This window comes from Crotalus tigris, unplaced genomic scaffold, assembly GCF_016545835.1.
Source record: "Crotalus tigris isolate CLP2741 ecotype Arizona unplaced genomic scaffold, ASM1654583v1 scf7180000019007.31208882:3723066, whole genome shotgun sequence".
Taxonomy (NCBI): Eukaryota; Metazoa; Chordata; class Lepidosauria; order Squamata; family Viperidae; genus Crotalus; species Crotalus tigris.
The window spans coordinates 3190642-3211446 of NW_024097321.1; the positions used below are offsets into that span (position 1 = coordinate 3190642).

Below are 20805 nucleotides of genomic sequence, written 5' to 3' on the forward strand. Positions count from 1 at the left end.
GTTATAATACTGATGCAAATACAAAATATGGCCATATTTCATTTATTTTCTAGTTATGCAAAAGTCTGACAGCTTGCTTTCATCAACAAACTAGTTACTACAGACTTGAGAGCATTTCACAGGAATAGGCAAATAAAAATTCATTCAGTTTTCAATTGCTCCAGATTGAACTGCATCTTCATAGCATCCTCCTTTTTCACCTTTACTTTCAGGGTGCAACTTAATAAGATCATCAATTCGAAGAATAGTAATTGCTGCTTCTGTTGCAAACTTTAAGCTCTTTATTTTGACTACAGTAGGCTCATATACACCAGCTTGTTTGTTGTCACGTGGTTTCCCATTGATTAAATCAAGTCCGATCCTTCAAAAAAAAGAAAGAAATACTCTTTTAAATAGGAATGTACATTTCAAATGTCTTGGGTATTCTCTGCAAAACCCAACCATTTTATCATATATTTATTTTTATTGCTTAAATTTATATGCTGCCCATCTCACTGATAAAGCAATTCTGGGAGGCTTACAAAATGGTAAAAAAAAATTAAATACAGAAACAGTTAAAATTAAAAACATTTAAACCAAGGGGATGGACAACATGGGGGTGAAGTCTTTTACACTGTAAACCATCTCCAGTGAAGAGCAGCCCCATTGGGGCCCCAAGTCTTCTGGCAAAACCATGTTTTTAAGCAATTCCGGAAAGCCAGAAAGGTGGAAGCAGATCTTACCTCAGGTACCAGAACGTTTGTCAGTAGGAGCTGTAATATATACTAAGAAAAGGTAAAATCTAGCATTTTTTTTTTTAAAAAAAAATATTTGTAATAACAATGGCAATTTCTGGTCAGGTCATGCCAATTCTGCTAAGGTTTCATCAGTTTTCCATGAGTTATTCCTACAAAGTTGAAAACTTTGTGAAGTCCCAAGGGAAAGTTTGTTTCATAAGAAGCCAGAAGTTATCCAGTTTGGGGGATAACTTCTGGGAAATTGCCAGCCCATGCACTGAATTAGACAAATGTTATCCAGAAAGAAACTAGAACATTCTGGAATGATCAAGAACACTCCGCGTCTGAAAATCTAGGTTTTGCACACCCAAAATATATACAACACTCCCATTTTTTCTAATAAAGTGATAAGTCACCTATACAGGACCACTTAATTTAAACACATTCTGTATGCAAGCATCTTAAAACTAGGCATCATTTTGGCTTAGGATGCTGAATGTTAATGCCCAGTTCTGATTCATTCAACAAGATTAAGCAAAAATACATAAAGCAAATCAATATTCTGACATTGCCATCAATTCTGTGCACACTTACCACTTCAAATTTTTGCGATCTGGATTCACTTGAGCTTCATTGTGAAATGCTCTGAGCTTTGCAACAAGGTCTATAGCATCTTGAGCAGCATTAACTGCTAATGTATTTGGAATAACTAGAAGAGATCTTGCAAATTCTGCTATAGCAAGCTGCTCCCGTGATCCCTAATTGAAACAAGAAAATATATATATTGATATTAATATATGATAAAATAATGGAGAGCGACAATGAAGCTACACTTGCTAGATGTGCTAAAATGAAGACTGGATAGCCACCAAGGATAAAGTTTTAATATGATTTGCACCAAGCAGGAAATAGGACTTGTTAAATAGCTCCCGCCAGTCCTTTTCATATACAGATAGCACTGAATGTTAATATAAGTCTGATTTCCTAAGAAAAACATAATTTAAACTTTAGTTAACTAAACACTTACCATGCTAGTTGCATAATTTTCTAGATAAATAGAAAGTGCTGCTTCAACTGCACCACCTCCCGGTACAACAGACTTTGACTCTAGTATTCTTTTGACCACACAAAGAGCATCATGCAAAGACCTCTCCATTTCATCACACATGAAGTCATTTGCTCCTCGTAATATAATGGCAGCTGAAGTCCGTGCCTTAGTACTGTTTCAGAAAGAGAGAGAATTTTTTTTCCTTGTGAAATAATTATCAAACTATAAATCTCCAACCCCGAGGGTAGGGAAATGCTAGAATTCTGTGTGTCCAAGTTCATCAACAAAGTCAAGACATTTACTGTCTCAACATTTATAGGGGGACTAAAAGTAATTTATCCCACGCGTATAACTGCTCATACAATTTGAAAATAGCATGGCAGCAATTAAATGGGAAATACTTTCAAAGGTCACAACAAAATGCATCCATCACAAATTATATAAGGAAGGTATTTTCTTACTTTTTAATTAAAATCAATTCATCATCACAAATTCGTTCTTGAACCACCTCTTCTGCTTGTCCCAGCATTGATGCTTCAAAAGTTTCTTCACCTTCCAGATTTGCCAGAGTAGAACAAGCAGTGGCTAATACAAAGTAAAAAGATTTGATAAATCATCACAACTTTATATATCTATATCCACTAGTCAGAAGGAATATTAACAATAGCAATCATCTACATAATTAAGCTCTGTATTGACAAGACAAATGTGATTATATTTACAGATGTCTGTAATTACCTCCAGAAGCCTTAGCAATGCGTTTAAGGTCTCTTTTCAGAACTCTGCGTACTGCCATAGCACCAGCATCCACGAAGTACTTCAGACACATATCATCAATGCCCCCAGTGGTCAAAATAACATTTGCTCCTGTAGCTAGGATTTTCTGAATTTTTTCTTTAGTGATGTCAGCCTCTCTGCATAAGAAAGTGCACATTGAGTAAACAGAACTATAAACTTAAATTCAAGAGAATCACAAATGTTTTTAATTAATAGTTGGAAAGTGTGTCAAAATAATGCTTTAATCATGCGTTCCTCAAAATTCAATGTAGATGAAATCTGTCCATTGTTACACTGGATCATTGAGTTAATTTCCAAGACTAATTAAAGGAAGACACTTCAGGATACTACCAGTAAACAAAAAAAGATATTACTAACTTTTAAAAATGCATTTACCAGGCAAAGAGGAAAGAGCTTAACCAAATCTTGCAAATTATAGATTAATGTAGCTATTGGATATAGAAAGAATAATGATATTTGACAGAATACTGTTATATTCCTTGTCAAAATTTGTATTTAAGATGCCATTCTCTTTAATACGTGTGGGACAAATGATGGAAATGTACAGATTTATTATGTGTTTATATTTCCTATTTCAAAATTTGCCTCATTTTAGTTAAAAAAAAAGCTCTTTATAGAATACCTCTGTCTAATCTGATCCAGTTTTTCTGGGTCTGTGATTACCACCTGAACACCAAGCTTCATTTTAGTTTTCTGTAGGCTGAAATCAAGGCATGCAATTTTGGCGTTAACTATTCTCTTAGGCATACCTAAAAGAAAAAGAGAAATGCTCTTAAAATTCCATGTAAAAGATTCCATATAATGCATTTAAAACACAGTGATACCTTTTCTTTCATAAGCATCCCTTGGTTTGCTTCTCCTATTGACTTTAATAAGTATAAAACTAACTGTATATACTTTCACAAATGGGAAAGAGGTCCCACTCCATTATAAACAATGAGGCCAAACTAAATAATCCATCTTAAAATATTTGAAATTCACCAAAGCTCCCAAGTTTTTGAAGGCATGCCATTGCATATATCAAATGCATTGTACTTCCCCTTGATTACTACCAAAATGAAAAGTTAACTTTCTGAGAGATCGTCAAACCACCCCCTTTAATATTAATCTTGCACAATCATCAATATTCTTATGTCAATTTACAAAAAATTATCTTTCCAAAGAGATGTATAAAAACAATTATTTTTCTTCTGGAGACAAAAACTTCCCCCATATCTTTTGAGGAAGAGTACATATATAATCAAGAATTTGTGTTCCATTCTGAATATTATCACCTTTCTCTATCTTTTAAATATCACTTTCTACCCTAATCTTTTCAGGTAATTTAGGAGGGAAAAGTTAAACTGAGTAATATAATGTTAAACTGAGTTAAGTTAAAGATAAACTGAGTGATATAATGGAACTCCACATATACTAACTAAAGCTTCATACCTTACCCTGATAGGGAAAATAGAGACCTAATTTAGGAAAGTCATCTCCATTCAAGCAAAGGGGAAGGAAACTCAATCTGAAGATACTTGCCTCAACTATTACAAATGTGTAAAATAATTCCAACCTCTATGTTTTTATACTATTTCTTCTAGCTGACTTATCAGTCAAAAAGACCATTTCCAAAAAATTGTTTATATACAGATATAAAATTGCAATAACTTTTAAAAATACATCCATTTACTATTTTATTGGGAGGAATTGATCTTACCTTGGGATCCCACAACACAGTTTAATGCATAGCCATTTACAAGAATACTCTCTTTCTGACTGCGACCATGTGCCTTCAAAACATTGATAGAGCTGATAGGATAATGAGGTTGTCCTTTTTGATCTGTGTATTTTACTGCAAGTACAGCATCTACTACAATGTTGGCAAAGAAGTCGCTGTCACTACAAGAACACTGTTAAGGTTAATGTAGCTAATACATGAAATGTAAATCCTATATGGCTCACAACACTGAGAATTACAAATGCTAATAAAAATGCCATTTTTCTTCAGAAATTAGAAACTTCAGTCAGTATCTGATTTCTACACAATACCAGTTCCTAATTTACTCTGTGAAAGGATACACTCCTATGATTTTGGATGACATTGATGTTTTTGCTGCATTAATAAGACAGTCTTTGCCCAGCTCATCTGAGTTAATAACCAAATTTTCATTGATGTAGCGAACTGCCTCCCTGTTGGGGAAAAGAAACCCAGTATTTTCATAGAATCATCAGAATTTAAACTGAATGTTGAATAAAGTACATATAAATAGGAGTGTGCAAAACTTGCTACTATTCTATTTTCTTCCAGACTCTACTGTTCTGGCCATTCTGGTGAGTAGACCAACTGTTTACTTCTGGAATTTTCCAGAAGAAAAGAGAACCAGAATGTTCTGTCCCCTGAACATTAAGTTGTGTACAGATTAGAAAAATAAAATATCTCAAATTTACATTTTCAATGGCCCTGCATTTATTTCCATGCTTTCTAATATTTTAAAAAATATTACTAAACATTTAAAAATCTAAATTTTTAAACACAGCATATCATATCTGTATTGCACTTAATCATTAAACATGTAAGCTTCGAAATTTAAAAGTTTCATGGACAATATTATAAATCAATTCTATATTCTAGCCAAAGCCCTGACAAGATTGAGATAAAATATTAAAACATTAAATATAAATTGAACCAAAATTAAGTAAGTTAAAAACCAGGACCAAAATACTGTGAGGTAGTTATAGTTATATTAAGACAAATATTTGTTTGGTCAAAAACCAAAGATAAAATGGGGACAGTATAAAAATTGTTTCCTGTCAATAGACCACTGTTGGCTATCTTACCCCCAAGCCCTTATGCTTTATTGAATCTCAACTGGGCTATAGGCAGCACGAAGAGTTCTAACAAACATCATGACAGTAACAACAATCCTTTCTTTCCATTGAAGGGGAAAATCTATACCAGGGGTCTTCAAACCTGGCCCTTTTATGGCTTGTGGACTTCAACTCCCAGAATTCCTCAGCCAGCATGCATGGCTGAGGAATTCTGGGAGCTGAAGTCCACAAGTCACAAAAGGGCCAAGTCCGAAGACCCCTGATCTATACTGACAAAGCACTGTTGACTTTTACTTGCTCACTCATAAACACCTGCTTGCATCTAGGTCCAAAACTATCTTTCCAGTTGTTTGTTTTTGGGGGCAGATAACAGCACTCCACCACAATACTCTCAGTGAAAGGGCTCTACCTGTTCCTCATGACTGATAGGAGAGGTCATCAATATTTGAAAAATATGTGGGCCATCAATATTTGAAAAATGCTATATTGATTAAAGAAAAATGCATTGGAGGCTAATTTGAAACTTAATTGTAAAAGTTGACAGGCAAATATTATACAATTTCTCATTTGAAGTACTTCAGGAGGTCTTACTTGCAAGCAAGACGATATCCACTAATGACAGAAGTCGGATGAATTTTCTGTTTCACCAATTCATCTGCATTTTTCAAAAGTTCTGCAGCAACAATAACCTATGAAAGAGAACACTTAATTTAAAACTGCTCTTGAAAAAGTTATGCCCTTGATACAAACAGTAAAACAAAACAAAACCACATAAACTTTCACTCCAGCAAATGAAAGACATTCTTGAAAAATTTACAATTTGCATTTGCTTCAAGAGGCAAAGCTATTCAACTTTCTCTAACATATGGTCCAAGCTACAGGTGTATGGAACTTTTTGTTTTGAATACTGTTGAGCCTGAAGCTGTGCAGAACTTCTCATTTTGAGCATTATTGGAAATTTTCAACATTGAAAGTGGTATATCATATTCTCTATGATCATGGAATATAATCACAAATTAATCAGCAGTCAAGGAAATACATGTAGAATGAACCAGCCAACAGAAAAAATAATCTGAAAATAATTTTGCCACATTGAAAACAAGGAAGTACACAGGCCTTTAGCTGATGTTTTAGATGCTGTCGACTGCAACTAAAAGACTGAGCCAGAATAGTCAAGGACATTGCAATGTACTTGCAAAAATATCTCAAGGGGACCTCTCTTGGGAAGACTACCCTAGAGTTATTTTAGAAGCCTAAGAACATTTTCTGGTTTTAAATTCTTGTACCACAAACTATTTAATCCAACATCAGAGTTTAAAATGATTACTTGTCCTCAGTTTCGCATTTCTTTTAGCAGGGTGGCAAGATTAATAAGAAAGCTCTGGCTATACACAAGAAATTAAAGCCTATTAGTTGCTCACATTTATTACAACTGTGATGTCGATCACATCACAATTAAACAAATACATGCTTTCTTTTTCTGAAAGTAGCCCTTTGTTAGCTATAGTAATTGGGACCAGGGACATTGTCACATGACAATTTACATGACCATGCCAACTTACAAAGCCAATTCCAACTGCAGTTATTAAGCGAATCCCATGCACTTGCAGCGTCACAGTTCTGTGATCACCTTTTGCGACTTCCTGCTGACTTCTCCACTGATTGTGCTTGTTGGAAGCCAGCAATGAAGATCATAAATGATGATCATTTAACTCCAGAACCCTGTGACCATTGTAATTGTGTCAGTTGCCAAGTGCCCAAATCGTGATCATGATTGCAGGGGACACTGTAATGGTCACAACTTCAAGAACTGGCCATAACTCTCCTTGTTCAGCATCATCATATCTTCAACAATCACTGAATAAATGCTTTAGGACTGCCTTTATAGAATTAAAATTGTTCTATGTTCTGCCACTTCATATAGGAAAAAGATATTATTAGGTCTTCTCCTTCAGACTTTGGCAGTTATTCCTTTATCCCATAAGCATAGCCATTTATTTTGTAGAGGAAATAAATGGTAGTTAAATGGGAAAGTTTTTGTTTCATTTTTTTTAGAGGGAAACTTAAGTAGCCTTGAAAATGGAATTAGAATTGTATCTTCTCTGAAGATACTTCATAATAGTTCTTCCTATGCAAGTGAGACTGTATTTTAACTGAAGCCAGTGCCAGAGCTAATTATCCTGTTTTGGTACAATAAGTTAGTGTTTGCCATTAATAAAAGGGGCACAGGTTAATTTCTCATACTTGCATTATAAAATGGAAGTTTTAAATACTAATAACGCTACTTCAATGTTGGTATGATTGTGAGAGCATACAATATTCCCATACATACCACAGAAGTAGTCCCATCTCCAACTTCTTTGTCTTGCAATTCTGCTAGTTCACACAGTACTTTTGCAGCAGGATGCTCTACCTCCAACAACTTCAGAATAGTTGCACCATCATTAGTAATGGTCACATCCTAATATTCCAAATACATAAAAATCATTCATGTAGCTTAATACTGATTGGGATCATGGAATAATTGCCTTTCAATTAGTGATGTATTTAGTTATTTAACCATCATATATCTAACAATCCAGTTGTATGTACTACTAAATGATAGCTTTTTTTTGCATAATGTATACCCTAAAAACCATGGTTTTGTCAATGGGCCTAGTGACTATAAATGGAGACAGAGCCAATCAAGTGGCTCATTTGTGTTGTTGATGCCATGGGGGATGGGAGTGGAAGGGGTTATATGGTGGGTTTTAAAAATTTTGTAAGCTATCCAGCGCCACCTATATGTGAGTTGGATGGCTATATAAATTTATTAAAATAAATAAACATGTAAGAATAGGCCAGGCATAGGCAACCGTGGCTCTTTTATGACTCGTGGACTTCAACCCCCAGAATTCCTGAGCCAGCATAGCTGGCTCAGGAATTCTGGAAGTTGAAGTCCACGAGTCATAAAAGAGCCACGGTTGCTTACTCCTGGAATAGGCTATTGTCCTTATTAAGGTCTACAATTAATATTTAGTTTCATTCCGACCTTATTGTTATAAATAACATACTTAATCCTCTTTCCTCTTCCTATTTTCCATATAACCAACAACCAATGAAGTGGGTTGGGCTGACTGTAACTAACCCAAAGTGACAGAAAATATTTTCCTGATATGGAAACATCAGTGTGAAACTATCAAACTGAAGTCAAAGAAGCATCCCTCTTTCCCTTTAGCAAAGGAATAGAATAGAATAGAAGTGAAGCTGGAAGAGAACTTGGAGGTCTTCTAGTCCAGCCCCCTGCTTGAGCAGGAGAATCTATACTATCTCAGGCAAGTGACTGTCTAGTCTCTTCTTAAAAATCTCCAGTGATGGAGCGCCCACGATTTCTGAAGGCAGGCTAAGCTGTTCCACTGGTTAATTGTCCTTACTGTTAGGAAGTTTCTCCTTAATTCCAGGTTGCTTCTCTCTTTGGTCAGTTTCCAACCATTGTTTGTTGTCTTGCCCTCTGGTGCTTTGGAAAATAGTTTGATGCCCTTTTCTTTGTGGCAGCCCCTCAAATACTGGAATACTGCTATCATGCTATCTTTGGCTAAAAGTTGGCCAAAGGTTTTTTATTTCATTCTATTTATCCTGTTTTTGTTGTTTCTATTTCTGGTTCTTTTTATTTTAGAAATACAAAATTAAAAATAAATGTTGACTTAGTGAGGCAGTTCAAAAACTGCTACGAAGATTTTTTTTGCTATTCCTAGAGCAAAAGATTTCTGAGTATTCTAAACTACTTTTTTGACACCTGTGTGAAAACTACATATACCCAGAGGCAGGGGTAAAGGATTTTTCTTCTTCTTTCCCAGATTAGGGAGACGTAAATAGAATCTTGGGATGGAGAAAAACCCTACCTATCCATCCTCCCACCATATTAGTTAGCTACCTTGAATATAATGATTGCTCAGCTTTCTTCTTTTAAAATTAAGACAAATTATGTTCTACTGGTAGTTTCAAAAAAGATGATCTACTTACACCAATGTCATCCACCAGCATTTTATCCAAGCCAACTGGACCCAGTGAACTCTTTACAATATTAGCAATTGAAGCAGCAGCTGTAACTGTTTTAACAAAACAGATTTTTTTTCTTCATATACGGAATTATTTCCTAAAATTTTAACTGATGCAATTCAAGTACTAAATATATGCTTTTAAATATTTTAAAAATAGCAAATAGTTTTGGGCAATAAAATTGGCAATTACTTTGTTTAGGGTTTAACAATATAAATTTACACACACAAATGTGTTTTGTAGTTGAATTTGAAAACAGTCTGTATGCTATAACTTATACTAAGCAGGAGTTTTATACACAGGCCATAGTTTGTGAACCAGCCATTCAGCTTATAAGCAAAACTTAGGCCATTATGAAGACTTTCGTGCATAAATAACTTCAGGTTCTTTGCATCAGTTACTAACAAAAGGAACAACATGATGCAGTCTTAAAAATACTGTACTTGTTTTTGTAATGCTTTGTTCTGCCATTTCATATAGAAAGAAGCTGATATTCATTCTTCTCCATCAGACTGTGACAGACATTTATTTATCCCATAAGGATTATCTCTTATTTTGTAGTGCAAATAAGAGGCAGTACAATGGGACATAACACCTAGCAATTTCTCCTGGAACTATTTTAATAAGAGAAATGTATGACAATCTAATACACGGGTGTCAAACTTGCCATGTCATGTGATGTGTTGCAATTTATCACAACTTTTTTTCCATTGTGGGTGCTGGGGTGGGCACCCGCGGGCTGGCAGTTTGACACCCCTGATCTAGATTGAAATATAACAGCATTTCTTTTTTTTAAAAAAAATCTCTCATATATACTTGGATTATGAACATCTGTTTTTAAATTGTCTCTTAACACTGAAACAAGAGGCACATAAATGCATATCACCATAGGATCCAGAGTAAAAGAGACAGCATTTATGTTTTCTTCTCTAAAGTGTTACTAATCAGTAAAGCAGTTTTGTAGTACAGCTGGGCTCTTGGTAACCATAGAAACATGGTTTGCTTAACAATACAAGAGTGGTTTGTTACTGTCTTCCCAAACTTTCGAAATTTAACTGCAATACAATAATGAGATTTAATAATCAAACGGAATCCAATGCAAGTATTTTCTACTATAGCCTGCTCTGCATATATTTCTTACAGGAGCAGAAAGCAAGAGACATAGATTTTAAGTAGAAACTGTGACAACTCTCTTTACAGAACTATATGTCTTTGAAATGTCTTCCAGAAATTGAGACATTTAATTTAAACACCTCTAACTTCAAGAGAAGAACTAACATTCTTCACGAGATATTTTGATAGGACATAAAGGAATATCTGATTCTGAAAAAAATATGGTGTAGCAATTAAGGACCAAAATGTTTCGGCTCTAAAATATTCGCTATGTTTCCTCTAGCAATTTTGAAACGCTCATAGACCACCGATAACCTATCTTCCCCCAGAGAGAGACTGCATCCAGATGGGATTAATAACGTTGCTTCTCAACTGCCAGTGTACTTATAAGGGAAGCGATCCAGGCTCTAAACCCCGGTCACTAAACTACCAATTCATACGGGGCATGACTGAAGTTCTCCCACATGAGAATCCGAGATAACTGTGTGTCAGTTGCAGTGCAGACAGAATCTCAGGCAGTTATCTCAGGTCTACGTGGAGCACAACCAGAACTGGACAGCCAAGGGCCGTAGAGCTCCTAACGCGGTCCCTTTTTCCTCATCCTCGTCCGCAACTTAAAAGGCGGCGCCGCAACCCTTCTTCCCTTTGGGGTTAGTAAAACACGTGCCGCCGGTCGGCAACCGCTGCTTGCTTCCGCGGGCCCAACTTCGCACCCAGACCGGCTCATCCTGCTCGGGAACCACGAGTTCAAAACAGCATGGCCGTCCCCGATTGATGCCCACGCCTAAGTTTCCACGCGCCACAAACGGCGAAGTGACCGTTAACTCTCCGGTGACTCGGACTGCGGCGGGTTAAAAGCCCGAGGGAAAAGCTTTTTGAGTTTACCGTTTTGCGCCCGGACGCTGTCGCCCGTGTCCCGCTCCCCAAAGACCGCCAAAGGCCCCTCCAGCGCCATTTTCCCGGACACAGAGACCGAGGCAGCAACGCGCACGAGCCTGCAGGGATTGCGGAGGGCGAGGCAAGGCCTTCTGGGTAGCTCCGCCCTTCGGGACTAAACCTATCGACGAATTAAAGGCGAATCGGCTGCACGGGAGTGTCGTAAAACTAGCGTGACATAGGAAAAAAGAAATGAACTCCTCTGCTCGGTCTGTTGGATCTTTGAAGACGATTGGCGATCGGGCCACAAATGACCCACCCTTTTTTCGCGGAACGACCAATGAGAACAGACGGGTGGGTCAATGTGTTCTAGAAGATTCTATTGAGGATTACAATGGTCGCTTCCTTCAAGTAGGGTATGAAGGGCTGCGGCTCGCTTGCGGGCTTCGTCGTGTAAAAAAAAGCACAAACGAAAAGAATGGTCCATAAATAGAATGATCAATGACGTCTTTGTTCCTTATAACAGCTGATCAAAGTAGGCTTAAGATTCCGTTCCGCAAAGGCTTTTTAAAACACTGAACTCAGAGAAGCTCGATACATAAAAGGTTAAAAATACGCAGTCGCATGGTCTTTTTCCAAATCAAGGTTGCACCGGATATGAATTAAGTGCTTCCTTTGAATCTCAAATTCACCTATGTAGAAAAAAAAAAAGGGAAAAGCGACATCTCAACTCACCTACATAGGGAAAAAAAAAAAAAAGGAAAAGCGGCATCCCAACAATTACGTACTCAATTGCAGATGCTGCTTAGAGATCCCCAAGCGTTTATTAGTCTGATATTTGGATGTTTGCAATTACGGTTATTGGAGAAGTTGTAAGATCGTATAGACTAGCAATAACACTCAGATTTATATACCGTTTCACAGTGCTTTACAGCCCTCTCTAAGCGGTTTACAACAACATGGGTCCTCATTTTACCGACCTCGTAAGGATGGAAGGCTGGGTCAATCTGTTCACTCCCTATCGTATACAGATGTATGCAGGACTACAGAGCCAGCTTTTTCTGACTCAGGATTGCTCCCCGACTAAGATAACACTGGATGATTTTCTAATACTGGAAAAAAGTATGCTCGCTATGTCTCAACAATCCCTCTCTTAATACTGCAAATTAAAGAAGATGAACTCGAAACAAATGTTTTATAAGTTCTGAACTATCATCTTCATGATTATTGAGAACCAGTTCGTGGTAGTGGTTAAGAACTCAGGGTAAAAACCATAGGTTCTGCCTTAGGCAAAAAGCTGACTGGATGATCCTGGGCCAATAAAAAGTCAACGTTCGGTAGGACCGATACTGGTTATTATTACATTGTATTATTCTCCAAAGCACCTGAAAGCAGATCAAGGACGGATTGATACTAACGAATTCACCCACGTTTTGGTGCAAGGCCTCTTGTTTACACTTCAATTTTACTTCTTTTAGAAGCCTCTAATATACCTGTAAAATTTGCTGTTGAACATCATGCTTAAATCCAGCGATGTCCGTGAGAATATGTTGAGCTTTTTTTTATTTCCTTAAACATATCCTTCGCATAAAACAAAGAACATATTTAAGGAAATCTATGCGCATTCCTAAGGCGAAGGGTCTGATGCACAGAACAGGGGAAATAGGATAGGAAAACATTGCTACAGGAATGGTAAAGTTCCGATTTAAAAATCAGAAAGTTTTCCATTCCTCTATAGCAGGGGTAGGCAACCTTGCCTCTTTTATGACTCGTGGACTTCATAAAAGAGCCAAGATTGCCTACCCCTGCTCTATAGCAACGTTTTTCAAACATGCCGTCTGGACAATTCTGAGAATTAAAGTCCTCGTATCTTAAAGTCGCCAAGTTTGAAAAACACTACTCTACAGTTAACAAATCTATAGCCACGTTCATCCGCATGGTTATTGGCTTACAGGGCCATTCTAGAGGAAATGAAGCAGATTAATATGAGGTTGACCAATCAGGCTTTCGGGTTTATTTTTATTATTTTTTTTGTGAGGACAGAAAGAGGCCATGGGAAAACCCATATCGGTTAGTTCAACAGAGGAAAAGGTGGCGCCCCCCAGCTTCTTGTAGGTCCGATTAGGTCCCTTCCTGTAGTTTCCCAGACGTGATGGCGTTCAGGAGGTTGACTCCGGCGCTGAGCAGGGCGGCCAAGACATTTCGGGAAGCCGAGCACGGTAGAGAGTCTTCAAAATTCAGATTTTTAATGGAGAATCATGGGTCTTTAATATGACATTCAGAAAGGCGGAGAAGGAAACTGAACGGTTAAGCCAGCGAGAGGTTTTCTCTTTTCTAACTCTTTTTGCATGGGTCTTTTTTTGGTACAGTAACGTTATTTTTTTGAGGTTGAATCCGAACAGCGGATTCTAAACCTGCCCTCTCGGAAGTAGATCCCTTTCAAAATCTGCGCAAGCATGCAGCTCCTGCGATTACCAAAATATTTTGACAAGCGGCCATCCTTAGCCTTTTGCTCTCCGGATGGTTTTAATTTGAATTATAGGCAAAATGCTGAATAAAATTATGATAGTTGTATTTTGGAGAGCATTCAGTTGTTTTGCTGTAGGTGGTGGGGATTATACTGTACTATAAGCCAATCTAGAAATAAACATTTTGCATTTAAACATTTAAGGGACATCTTTGCAGCCTTTCTAAACCACAAATTAGAAACAATGATGTGCCAGGTATTCTTTAATGAATGGGAGTATAAAATGTGTTAAATAAGATTCAGCTTGCTTAAATTAACAATATTAAGCATTTTTATCTGTTTTCCTTATTCCCATTTCACCATCAGTCTCTGACTCTAGTACATTTTCATTTATATATTATACTGATCATCTTTTGGGTGTACATGATTGTTTCCTAGGTCCTTTAAGCATGTTTGTTTTTCTTTATTTTTTTGCAGGAGTTAAATTTAATTCTTCTGTTCCCAATTCCATACCTCTTCCTGATGAAGTGGATACAAAAGAAAATGAGATTGTTGCTCCTGAGTTCACAAATAGGAACCCACATAATTTAGAAAGATTGGCTATAGCAAGAAAGGATCTAGGTTGGAAAACCTCATGGCCAAAACGGGATTATTGGTACAGGTAAATTAGAAAAATGCAAAATAACCAATGTTCAATAATACAGAACTTCATATTACTTGTGAAGAATTAATTCTTTTTATCAAATATTTCTTCTATTCTGAAGAAGGCAATTATGTTGTCAGTGATATTGATGTCGGCCTCTCAATCTTTTCTATCTTAGTGTTCATATGAATCTGCAGGAGTTCCATTTTGCTTTTTGCTTTTAAATTCCCAATAATGATATTTGAGATTTTTTGACTACTAGTTATAGATCCTCCTCATTTTCCTCCTCCTCCATTATTATTATTGTTGTTGTTATTGTTATAAATTTAATATTGTGCCCAATGCCCAGTGATTCTGGATGGTTTACAAGTAATTTAAAACATGAAGAGGACAATAATAAAAACAAGAAATGAAAGGGTAGAGATGGCAGAATAACAAACAAGCTGGAAAAAAAGCAAACAACCCAGGAAAAAAGGAGGCTTCTATCATCCTTTTACCAAAGGCTTGGATGAAGAGCTTGGTCCCTTGGAAACACCAGCAGGATGAGGACCATTCGAATCTCTCGGGTAATCTCAGAGAACAGGTGCTGTGACAAAGAAGGGTCACTTCCAGAGTATTAATGGATGGCATTGTTTTAACTGAAGGATTTGGAGCATGCCAACCCTGCCAGATTGAATCGGCTGGGTAGATACTATGGGAGACAGATGAACCCTCAAGTAAACAGGGCCTATGTAGGGCTTTATAGGTAACAAATAGCACTTGAATTGTATCTGGAAGCAAACTGGCCACCAATGCAGCTCATGAAGCAGAGGTATTATGTGGGCATACTGAGATATACTCATCATTGTTTGGATAACTACATTTCATTAAGTGAAGCTTCTGGATGATCTTCAGGGGCACCTCCATATAGAGCGTATTGCAGTAATCAAGCCATGAGATGACCAAGACATGAGTGACATTCTGAAGAGCTATTGTATGCTATTCTGTCGGTTTGCATTTAGAAATTTGCATTTAGAAATTTGTTAAGTGAGTTTTGCCTCATTTTACGACCTTTCTTGCCACATTTGTTAAGTGAATCATTGCAGCTGTTAAGTTGGTAACATAGTTAAGTGAATTTGGCTTCCCCACTGACTTTGCTTGCCAGAAGTCGGAAAGGTGACTGCATGACCTTGGGACACTGCAACTGTCATAAATATGAATCAGTTGCCAAGCATCCAAATTTTGATCACGTAACTATGGGGATGCTGCACTGGTCGTAAGTATGAAAAATGTTTGTAAGTCACTTTTTCAGTACCGTTGTAACTTTGAATGGTCACTAAACAAACTGTTGTAAGTTGAGGACTACCTGTATTCCTGTTTCACTATAATGTGCATTTGTAGACATACTTCAAGACAGTACATAGTTTGTTTAAAGTAAATTTGTTGAGATTACATACGGCCTGTAATAGTCCACTTGTTATTTCAGCCAGTGTTTTGAAGTTATAGTTATTTTCATGAATCTTTTAAATTCTGTTTTTGATTATGCCCTCTTTGTGGATTCACTAATAGGATATCTATGGTTGGAAAAGGTTATTGCACTAATTTTTTTTTAAAAAAGGTTTGTTTTGGGGGGGGGAATCTACAAGAGCAAAACGACTTGGAGTTCACTTGAGTATCTACCATCACAGAAGTTTCTGTAGGAAATCCTTTAGTTAGTGGCACTTCCCATTTATTCTAGAGGAATGATTATTTTCATTGGTGCAGCATATATGCATGCATGTATGCATCCATTTGTAATGGTTTTTGTGCCATTCAGTTGCCAAAAAATTTAAATAGTTTACATCCATCAGTACATGGAATTAAAATCAATAAAACAAAACGAGCACGTGTTCTAGAATTTAACATTCGATATGCAACCTGCAAGGGATAGATTAGTATTCAAATCCCTCAAATGTTATGTTGGAAAGCCATATATGTTTGATTCTATGAAAGCCCAATAGGAGGGTTGTGGTCCAGGTATCCAGAAATAGGCTGTTTCACATGAAGGAGGTCATCCTTGAGAAAACTCAACTATGGGGACTGTGCAAATTGCATTTTCTCAGAGATGAACCTTTCATTCAAGGTAACATAGTACACATCCTAATACAGACTTTTTCCCATTTATAATCCATGTTTGAAAAGTGAGAATGAAATTACACAAATAATCTGAGATGTGTAGAATTTCAAGTATGAGACATAAGATTTACAAGTACAGAACCATAGGAATTTTGTTATTGCGGGTGAATTTCTCATAGAAAACATTTTGTTTTTCATATCAAACAATCCAGGTTACGATTTGAAAAAACCCAAAAACATGTGGAAGGCTACATTGAACATTGCAGCGGTCATATTGTAGTCTCTGCTTCCACTCGCGAGTGGGCTATTAAGAAGCATCTTTATAAAACAACCGGTGTGGCAGCATGTGAGAATGTGGGACGTGTATTAGCACAACGTTGTCTCGAAGCTGGAATCAACTTTGTAGATGACAAGGCTACAATTCCATGGGAAAAACATGGCGAAGGGGCAAGTTGATTTTGTTTTTCTTACTTTGGTTGCTACCTATCTTACATTTTATGTTCTTGACAAACAATATTGTACCACTCATTTATAGTATGGTGTATGGCCAAAGCATTTACATAAAAATGTAAATATCAGTGAATGTTTTCTGTCATAGTTGGCATGTACTCTTAACATGAGAATTGCATTATTTGGGAGAAGGGAATTTAAGGGAACTGTAATATACTGTGAATGCTGAAAGTACTAATAGAACTGAGGAAATTAACATTTATGTCTTTCTTTTTAAATGAAAATAGCTGAAACGTTTCAAACAGGCTATGACTGAAGGTGGTGTTGAACTGACAGAACTTGAAAGAATTTATAATAAATATGGTGACAAGCTGCCCAAAGAAGTACAGCCTCAGAATCCTGCAATTCCATCCTTGGAGAACAATAAATCACACAACGCTCTTAATACATAATACTGTGTAATCTTTTTATATTAAATAAAAATCCAACAGATGTACAACTGCTGGTGACAGTTTTTTGTTCGCTTTCTTGTTAATTGTTCTCATAAAATATTTATTATAACAACATAAAACAATAACCTGCTATAGTGGTTCCATAGCCAATGTATCTATATTGTCTTTTTTTTTTAAAAAAAAAAAAACAGCCAATATTGTTATTTCTCTTCAACAATAAATGATAGGTCTGGTGTGCATTCACCTGCAGTAACAATAGGCTCTATTATTTCCTTTTGCTTTTTAAAATAAATCACTCAACTGCGATTATTTCTTTTAATGATATAAACAGTTGTTTTGTTGCAAATACGTATATATCAGATTTGACAGTGTTTAAAACTTTTGTTGGTCCACAAAAGTGATTAATATATTATGATCTACTTAGGGAAAACATTGGAAGCTTGTGTTCCAAAATTCATTCTGGACCTTCAGCCACATGGGATTAATTAAATTTTAGCAGAGTCTGGTACTGGAAGCTTCTGAATGGGTTTCATCTCTTCTAAATAGAAAATTGATTAGGACTATAAATGTGCTTGCTCTGCAATATCTTCATTTGTCTCTTTTCTAGCAAACCTCATAAAGGATAAGAGATACTTGGCATAAAGAAAAGAGGTTTTATTTGTATTATCCCACAACACCAAACTACTTTTCTCTTGCTCTTTAGGAAAAAAAACAAAACCCTCATAGCTATTTGCCTAGGTCGGTCAGCATTGTTACCATGGCTTTCTGGTCTACTAGAAGATACCATTTGAGAGGCCTTGATCATTCCTGCAACTAGAGAAGTCGATTAAAGAAAACAAAATACATATGATTTTACCTCATTCTCAATGATTGTGTGGACACAATATATTCAGCAAGATACTGCATTAAGCCCAGGAAGTGCAGTTTTTATTTATTTTTATTTATTATTGAGAATGAGGTAAAATCGTATGTATTTTGTTTTCTTTCAGTACAATACTTAAAACAGCCCTAAGAGTAGAAAAGGGGGGGGGGACCTGCAGGTATATATTAACGGTCCAGAGTCGCTGGGAGTCATGTGGCATATAAATTTAATCATTAGTAAGCTTAGCCCAGGGGTAGGCAACCTCGGCTCTTTTATGACTCATGGACTTCAACTCCCAGAATTCCTGGGAGTTGAAGTCCATGAGTCATAAAAGAGCCGAGGTTGCCTACCCCTGGCTTAGTCTTATTGCATAGACGCTATCGAACTCAGAATAAAAAACAACCCCTATTTCTATAACCGTGTTAATTTCTGAATAGCCGATCTGCACTTTAGGTAATAATCGTTTAACTGTAAAAAGAGTGGTTCCTCGGCCCCTTATAATCATCGACGGAGCCTAAGCACCTTAATCCTACCCCAAAGGTTGCTTTGCTAGAGAAATAACGATAAGCACCAAAGACCGGATTCAGACAATCATTTCTAGCGATCGAGGAAGGCAGATGCTCAGGGAAAGTCTTCAAAATGCCGAGCGAGGGAGGAGGGCGGGCTAGCAAGTGAGGCAGGTCCCGCCCCCTTTAGCCTCCCAGGAGAAGCGGGCAGGAGTTGGCGTGCCCCGCGGAGAGAAAGCAGCGAGGGCGGGATGGATGTGGGGGCAGCACAGTTTCCAGAATTGTTGCCTCGGTTAGAGGAGCTTATCCTTGGCTGCGACTTTGTTGGTGAGGCAGGGGCGTGATATGGAAAGCGAACCTTCCCCATCTTTATAGGTTAACTACGAAAGAGGACATGCCCTGTTGATCACGCACGTCCACCCTCATGCGTGCAAACTCTGGTCTCAGCTGCTATACGAATGGCGCGTGCCTCCTTAAACTTTGGGAGGTGTTTTAAATGGAGAAAGCTGTTATTGACCCCCCCCCTCCAAATTGCTGGATCTACTTCAGGGGCTTACCAGGATCTGCTTACTGTAAATGGAGGACTGGATCACTGATTGGATTCCCACTTGGTCAGTGGTGGGATTCGGCTAGTTCGCACCACTTCGGCACAACCGGTGGCTAATTTTTGGTTGCCCAGGCCCAGAATGGACTTTCGGAAGTGGCATCCACACAGAGAACCGGTTGTTCACATATTTGAATCCCACCACTGTGAATTGGCCCTTTGATTCGACAGTTGGTTATGGAGGCAAAAGATTATATATGGAATGGAAAATAAAATACCCAGCCAACCAGTATAATTTATACACAATGATTTTGTAAATCATACAGGTGTGGTTTGTTAAATAGCTGATGGAGCTGATGATCACAATCATGATCTCAACTTACTTTACAGGGTTGTGGTAAGGATATAAGGAGAAGATTGTATGCAAGTGTGATGAGTTTTATGAAAATAGGTATCCATATGTTGCTATAGATTATGCCTTCTGATTTTGGAAAGGTCATAATCATTGCAGAGCTCTTTTATTTCCATCCTAGCCAATGCGGGATTTTGAGAGTTGTAGTAAGATCAGTACAGTATTTCTCTAACAGTATTTTAAGCATTTAATTCTAAGAAAGCTTCCAGGATTATGCTAAATGAGTACAGTGATACTTTGTGCAAGAGGAGCAAAAACATTGCCTTGTTTCATAGTTTTAAATAAGTTATTTCCCAGGGCAAATATGTTTCTCCAAATTTGTAAAGTTTGCACTTAGTATTCCCCAGTAAAATTCTTTAGTCATGTTTTTTCCATAGTGTGATTATTTGAAGAACTCGGATCTGGCACCCTTACTTCTCTATGGCATTCCATATCTGAATCTTATCTCTTATAATAGAAGTGTTGCTAATATTTAAAATTGACTTATAAAGACATAGTATCAATACTTAGCACTAGCAAATATGTGAACACAAGAATTTGGTCCAACTGATATAAAGCACATTGAAGAGTATATTAAATGCATTACTATAGAATATGATAGGTGAGAAGATACTGCAGATGATAGACAAAAATCTGTGTGGTGCATTAAAATATTGTTCACTTTACTGAACAATCATAAATGTTTACATCTCTCGAGTTTGCAAAAATAATATCTAAATTACTTCATAATTTGGAACAAGTTAGAAGGCTGCTATAGTAGTGGGTAATCCGTTGGCTTTTTGCTTCTTCTTAGCACCTTTCTTTCGACTTCACTTGGATTTCATAGTCTCAGAGTGATGAGAAAGTTATTGAAATGGGGGAAGCTAAAAAATCTTATGCTTTCAAAAACTAGGATTGCAGCTGTAAGCATCTTGCACAATAGATCATGAAGAAATCCCCGAATCCCTGTTTTAAAGTTTAGAAGCATGTTAACTA

The 20805-nt window shown here is 37.0% G+C and overlaps 3 protein-coding genes and 2 non-coding genes across 12 annotated transcripts in view; 2 read left to right on the top strand and 3 right to left on the bottom strand.

The window, feature by feature from the left end:
• Window positions 1–26: 26 nt before the first annotated feature.
• TCP1 (t-complex 1) lies at window positions 27–11608 on the bottom strand. Its single transcript, XM_039358249.1, has 12 exons — window positions 11410–11608; window positions 9376–9461; window positions 7706–7834; window positions 5965–6062; window positions 4624–4734; window positions 4262–4443; window positions 3185–3311; window positions 2503–2678; window positions 2226–2349; window positions 1744–1936; window positions 1311–1474; window positions 27–361 (listed from the first exon to the last, which is right to left on the bottom strand). Exons 1-12 carry the CDS (start codon window positions 11477–11479, stop codon window positions 145–147), a joined length of 1677 nt encoding a protein of 558 aa, XP_039214183.1. The 5' UTR covers window positions 11480–11608; the 3' UTR covers window positions 27–144.
• Window positions 7271–7406, bottom strand: LOC120314838. Its single transcript, XR_005558540.1, has one exon. It is a non-coding gene; the product is annotated as a small nucleolar RNA SNORA29 (small nucleolar RNA).
• On the bottom strand, window positions 9865–10000 carry LOC120314839. Its single transcript, XR_005558541.1, has one exon. It is a non-coding gene; the product is annotated as a small nucleolar RNA SNORA29 (small nucleolar RNA).
• A 1857-nt stretch (window positions 11609–13465) lies between the features above and the next one.
• On the top strand, window positions 13466–17553 carry MRPL18 (mitochondrial ribosomal protein L18). The gene is made up of 4 exons (XM_039358314.1): window positions 13466–13619; window positions 14345–14528; window positions 16817–17051; window positions 17342–17553. Exons 1-4 carry the CDS (start codon window positions 13553–13555, stop codon window positions 17504–17506), a joined length of 651 nt encoding a protein of 216 aa, XP_039214248.1. The 5' UTR covers window positions 13466–13552; the 3' UTR covers window positions 17507–17553.
• Window positions 17554–18736: 1183 nt separating this feature from the next.
• PNLDC1 (PARN like, ribonuclease domain containing 1) overlaps window positions 18737–20805 on the top strand; it is a 31867-nt gene continuing 29798 nt past the window's right edge. For 3 of the 8 annotated variants that reach the window (XM_039358324.1, XM_039358326.1, XM_039358328.1), the window contains exon 1: window positions 18833–19485. In XM_039358324.1, the coding sequence (XP_039214258.1) occupies window positions 19371–19485 (115 nt within the window). In that variant the 5' untranslated portion in view covers window positions 18833–19370. The other 5 variants (XM_039358325.1, XM_039358329.1, XM_039358327.1 and 2 more) reach the window with 4 other exon arrangements.